The sequence below is a fragment of the Triticum urartu genome, chromosome 2 (assembly GCF_003073215.2).
Source record: "Triticum urartu cultivar G1812 chromosome 2, Tu2.1, whole genome shotgun sequence".
Taxonomy (NCBI): domain Eukaryota; kingdom Viridiplantae; phylum Streptophyta; class Magnoliopsida; order Poales; family Poaceae; genus Triticum; species Triticum urartu.
The window spans coordinates 42545629-42551787 of record NC_053023.1 but is presented as its reverse complement, the minus strand read 5'-3'; the positions used below and the strand labels follow the sequence as shown (position 1 = coordinate 42551787).

The 6159-nt window shown below is 45.5% G+C and overlaps 1 protein-coding gene across 1 annotated transcript; it reads left to right on the top strand.

Annotated features, from left to right (window-relative positions):
• The first annotated feature begins 2463 nt into the window (after positions 1-2463).
• On the top strand, positions 2464-5934 carry LOC125535539 (probable protein phosphatase 2C 33). Its single transcript, XM_048698606.1, has 7 exons — positions 2464-2922; positions 3028-3202; positions 3290-3507; positions 3633-3740; positions 3843-3968; positions 4072-4310; positions 5502-5934. Exons 1-7 carry the CDS (start codon positions 2704-2706, stop codon positions 5722-5724), a joined length of 1308 nt encoding a protein of 435 aa, XP_048554563.1. The 5' UTR covers positions 2464-2703; the 3' UTR covers positions 5725-5934.
• Positions 5935-6159: the final 225 nt, after the last annotated feature.

The following is a 6159-nucleotide window of genomic DNA, read 5'->3' as shown; positions in this document are numbered from 1 at the left end:
TCATTTTTATGAACATACACAACTACGTACGCAGACATATCGTATCCCTATGAGCATGCTCTGCTCTTACCTATCACAACAAACAGGAAGTTTCCTGGATCCGTTCGGATGTCAATGAATCATGCACTCTACTCCCTTCCATGCTCAACAAATCCATTCGATTCTAACGTACTGTAATCGCCTCATTCCAATGATTAACCAGCCAACCAACAAACGAACAATCATGTCATGTTTAGTCTAATTTGGATTAGATCCCGAATATATCCTGCGGCGCGGTGACCACCGGGCATTATCTAGCTAGCTAGCCGGCCAACTGTGCTCGCGGCAGCAGCGCAGCATGATGGTCACCGTCGCCCGCCCATCAGCCCACCTAATTGACGCGTCCGCCATTAAACAAACAAACGCCAGACATATTAGCAGCCCAGTTGCGCTTCCCAATCGCTTTCCAGGTCGATTTGCATCCCCTTTCTGTAATCTTTGGTTGCCACTGGATTCATCTGCAACTTGCGCTGGCCCATCCATTGCCTTCCTTTTCCTTTGGCTGTGGGCTGTGGGCTCCCGGGGGACAACAGGGCTGTATGCACTGTACCACTAGGATTATACTGCATGCCAGTATATACTCACCTTTTTCAATCTTGGAAGGTTGCTAAAGGCATGGCCAATGCATAGCTTCAGGATGATGCCTCATATGTTATGTAAGATCGGATAATAGAAAAAATAGGTTTGGATAGGAAAGTGGGATGGACGAGACTTGCCTGCTCCCTCGGCGTGTGCCCATTCGTGCTCCCGCATACGTGGCTTAATTTGATTGAAACAAAATAAGGCCCAACCTCACCCCCATAAAATCAAGGAGGAGATGATTAGATTAGAAAGAAAAGAGGAAAAAAGACAACCGTAGGATGAAGTGGAAGCACGGATGTGAGCATAGGGAGGGAGCAGGCAAGCGGGATCCAAGCGGGATCCTTTCCAGAAGGCAGGTGCTTAGAGACAAAAAGTGTGGTCCAGTGCATAAAGTTGAAAAAGTTGAAATGAAAAGGAGGGATGCATGTGTAGTAAAATTACTTTCTATTTATTAATAAGGTCCATTAGCAGTAGCTTGCATTGGAAAGAAAAATCAACACATATGCTTCAAATTACTTTTTGTCACGAGGCATCTGTATTTATATGCCATCATTGTACATGCCCTAAGTAAGCATGGAGTAATAAAATATTTATACTACTTCTGCATCGGTGGTTTGATTCGTGGATTTGTAAAAGGGTATGCTGTAAAGCGTAGGCTCATGCGTGGCTTGGGCTTGCCACTTGCCAGCCACAATTCATTACTACTATACTACATTGCAACCACATATCATTACATGTCTATTTTTTTTTACATAAATGTCGAGTAAAATTGACCGTTTGATTTGGTTCTGGTCCCTTTCACCTTTCGTGGACACACACCCGGCCTTTACATGGCCAAGACGCGCACAACCAACATTAACAACACGCATAAACACGCGCTAGCAAATAGCAAAATAATATAAGACCAAGAGCTATGCATAAACAATGAAAAGAAAGAAACAAAATGAAGCGGTCAAATCTGCAGTCAAGAAACTATAACTATGGTTATATCCGCATCAACCGTCTCTTGAAACCGATATAGGCATAAATAAATCTCAAATAGGGCGACTAGCCCTCCGTTGGTTGAAAAGTGAAGTCGGTCTTATTCATACACACCTAAGAAATGCTTGCCGTCTCATTAAAAAATTGTTTATCTGGTGCAAAAAATATGTAGTGCTTGTTTTCACAACTCAAACAAATACTCCCTCCTTTCCGGTTTATAGGGCTTATCTCAAAATTTTAGTTTTTTCATTTTATAAGGCTCAATTTGGTTGTTCCCCATCACATGTTTAGACTTCAAGGTGCATTAAATCATTGCATGCAAGTATTAAGAGAAAACTGACCAATGCATGCACTTTATGCATGCATGCATTGCAATTAATGCATTCCTAAACATAATTTTTTGAAAAAACAAGATCATTAATTGGATGCTTTTGCAAACTATAAAAAATATTCCACAACTCATCATCTACCTTGGTTGGTGAGATTTTTGAATTGAGCCTTATAAACCGAAAAGGAGGGAGTATCTTACACATATCTCGATATTAAATGAGATTTGACGAATCACCGGTAGACTGAGAATCAGCAAACCCGATCTGAAATAGCCTAGTTTTTTGTACTAACACATAGTACAATCTTAAATACTCACATACACGCACATAGACTCACCGAAACAGCCTAGGTTTAGCAAACCGAAAATACTGATTTACCTTTTTTGCGGTATATAATTAAAGGCTTTATTTTTGTGAAAGGAAAAAAAATCTATTTTTTTTCTTTGGCTGGCCATTGTTTTATCAGGGAACACCCTGCACTTTCCGAAAATCCCACTCGTCCTCCCTGTCGCCGCATTTCGCCAGCTAATTATAAGCCTTTCTCCTCTCACTCCAGGCAAGCACGAGAGCATCCCGAATCCCAATTTTTCGTGGCCTCCCCGTCGCTCCGATCCTCGCCGGCCGGCCGGCAGCCCAGTCCCAGATCCGAATCCCCGACGCGTCTCGCCATTGCCGCCGTCCCCGACCTTCTCCCCGGCAGGGAATGGTGCACTGCGGGCGGCGGTAGGCAGACACGAGCAGGACCGCGGGGGCAAGAAGCGGCGGCGGCGAGATGGCCGGCGCGGAGAGGGAGAGGAGAAAGATGCCGCTGCCGCCGGCGCTGCCCCTGGCCACGCTGATCGGGCGCGAGCTCCGCGCCGGGGGCTCCGAGCGCCCGGCGCTGCGCTACGGCCACGCCGGCTTCGCCAAGCGCGGCGAGGACTACTTCCTCGTCAAGCCCGACTGCCTCCGCGTCCCCGGCGACCCCTCCACCGCCTTCTCCGTCTTCGCCGTACTGCTCCTCTCCCCTCCGCCTCCTCTTTCTTGTCCCGTTCGTCGTTGGTCTGTGGAAATCTGTGATCTGACGGGTTCGCTGGATCTGTGGCCGTTTCGCCAGGTGTTCGACGGCCACAACGGGGTGTCGGCGGCGGTCTTCAGCAAGGAGCACCTGCTGGAGCACGTGATGAGCGCGCTGCCGCCGGACATCGGCAGCCGCGAGGACTGGCTGCAGGCGCTGCCCCGCGCCCTCGTCGCCGGCTTCGTCAAGGCCGACATCGACTTCCAGCGCAAGGGTGAGACGGATCGTGTATGCAAATGGCGATTTCAGAGCACGCCTGTTGAGCATGTTGCTAAATATCGCCGGCTGTGTGTTTACTCAGGGGAGGTGTCGGGGACGACGGCTACGCTGGTCGTCGTCGACGGGTTCACGGTCACCGTGGCGTCGGTCGGGGATTCCCGGTGCATCCTGGACACGCAGGGCGGCGAGCTGCAGCTGCTAACCGTCGATCACAGGCTGGAGGAGAATGTCGAGGAGAGGGAGCGTGTCACGGCGAGCGGTGGGGAGGTCGGCCGTCTGAATCTCTTCGGCGGTCAGGAGGTAGCAATTTTCTTTGGACCGAACAAACTGTCCCTTACAAAGCATGGAACTTTAGATTGAGCGAGCGAATAACTTGTTTGGTGATCAGTCTGATGATGCATTGTTGTGTGAATGATTTGTCTTAGGTTGGCCCTCTCCGTTGTTGGCCAGGTGGTTTGTGCCTCTCAAGATCCATCGGAGACATGGATGTTGGGGAGTACATTGTGCCGGTTCCACATGTCAAGCAAGTGAAGGTGGGTAGGCATTACAAAATGAATGTAATTTGTAGCTTCTTCTGTTTTGGTGCTTCTTTTGTGGAGTTCTGAAAGTTGTCTCTTTGTCTGTGGTAATCTCAGCTCTCAAGTGTCGGAGGAAGGCTGATAATGGCATCTGATGGCATATGGGATGCGCTATCCAATGAGGCAGCGGCCAAGTCATGCCGAGGATTGCCCGCAGAACTCGCTGCAAAGCTTGTGGTTAAGGTAACTATGCCTGTAGCCAGTAGAATGTAGTACCTAGATTATCCATGGCTGTGGACACGATTCACTCAATTGCCAATTCTGATATCTATTTTTATATATGCAGCAAGCTCTGAAAAAATGTGGGCTGAAAGATGATACCACCTGTGTGGTGGTTGACATCATCCCATCCGATCATCATTTGACATCGCCACAGTTATCTCCAAAGAGAAATCAGAACAAGCTCAAGTCTCTTCTTTTTCGTAGAAGGTCACACAGTTCAGTTGGAAAGTTTGGAGGCAAGTCCGCCTCTATTGGTTCCGTGGAGGAGTTATTTGAAGAAGGCTCTGCAATGTTGGAAGAAAGGTATGTTCTAGTTGCTACTGCAATGGTCCAGCAAACTTGTTAAGTTTAATTGTTTTCTCATAGTTCTTTGTGCTTTCGTATATATTTAGCTATTTTACATCTGTGAATTCCGATTGAACATCTATCATGCGCTCTGCCTATTTGATCACATATCTTTGCTGTAGCATGGTAAGATGTAGATTAGGAGGCATTTTTGTTAAATTCTTAGAGCATTTGGAGAGCCTGCCTCTCATGACTTGTGTAACTCTTTTATATCATGTTTCCATTTTAGTGCCAACATGTTCTATTTTCTTATCAAGTACCTACTCCTATTCATGTTCAGTCTCTGTGTTCAGTCTCTGTGTGACAAGAACCCATTCATGTTCAGTCTCTGTGTGACAAGAACCGTCTGAACTGCTTGTGACCTGCACTTGTCTGTGCAATTACTATTGCACATATGCCTCATTCAGCTTTCAACTGTGTATTACACTTGCTGGCATGAAAGAATTTCGTTTGGTTCAGAATGTTATATTAACTCTGGAGTCTGGATAAGACTAATCAATGCAGAGAAACTCTAATTTGACAATCCTCAGTCATTCACCTGTTATTTTTTTATGTAAATCGCTTCCTTAAATTTCTGTGAGTAGCTACTGGCAACTGGATGATTCTTTTAATGCGATTATTCCAGACAGAGAACTTTTTTTGTTAACATGTTGTATCACCTTTATTCCAGATTTTAGAGCTTTTGGTTCAAAGATTGAAGTTTTATATGACTAGATAACTTGGGCATAGTTCTGTCCCACACTTTATTTATAATCGATATGTTTAGCTGAATTCCCATGCTGTATACCCCTTACTCTGGGCACTAATTTGTCTTCTCCTATGGTAATGCATTTGGCTCAAAGGATTCTATAGTACAAGATATTGTTCTATTGCTCTTTACATTTTGCATCTGCATTTGAGAGTAGGTCTAGGGGTAGTATGCCATTCCTAGATGTCAGTACGTTTTCTGTTGATTGCTCGTCTAATACTTCTGCTGGCAGCCTGGAATAAACAAACTGGATGTAGAGTTCTTTGAGCTCTTTTGAAATACGTCAGCTGCCTACTTCTGATCAGTGTTATGTTTTTGGTAGAGAAATGAAATGACAGTCCAGAGTTACTTATCAATTTGCTCACACCCAGGCCATTAAGCACCAACCTTTGCTCTTGCAGGCTGGGTAGGAATCTGTCCTTGAAAGCAGCTTCGCCGCCTTCTCGCTGTGCGATCTGCCAAGTGGACCAAGAACCATTTGAAGGCTTGATGGAGGAGAATGGAGGTAGCCACTGCTCTTCTCCATACGCGCCTTGGGGAGGCCCGTTTCTTTGTCTGGAGTGTCGGAAAAAGAAAGACGCAATGGAGGGCAAGAGACCGAGCTGCTCGACAGCATGTAGGTGAAAAGGAAGCATGACTTGTGTCAAAAGTATGCTTCTTCTCCGTGTAAAAACTAAAGAGATGGAGATAAGTTGTTGGTGATTCAATTATTATTGTTTGCTGAACCTAACTAGATTCTCAGCCCGGTATAAATTGTATTTGGCTGCTAACCAGTTTGTTGCCTATGAACAAACCTAATATTGGATTTTTTAAATATATTTTTGAGGAAACTAAGGTCCGGACTCTACCATTGTGTGGGGAGAAATGATCTGCCTATTTATTGTGTGTTTGTGTGTTAGGGTCGATCATTTCTATTATTAATCTTGGAATGTAATTTTGCTGGCAGCAAAGTATGAGCTCAGCCAACTCTGTAAACACCGGATTTTGGTTGTTTCCACGTTTGTTTCCATGTATACGCCTTTTCTTCTGCACACACATGATCTTTTTTTCTCTTATATA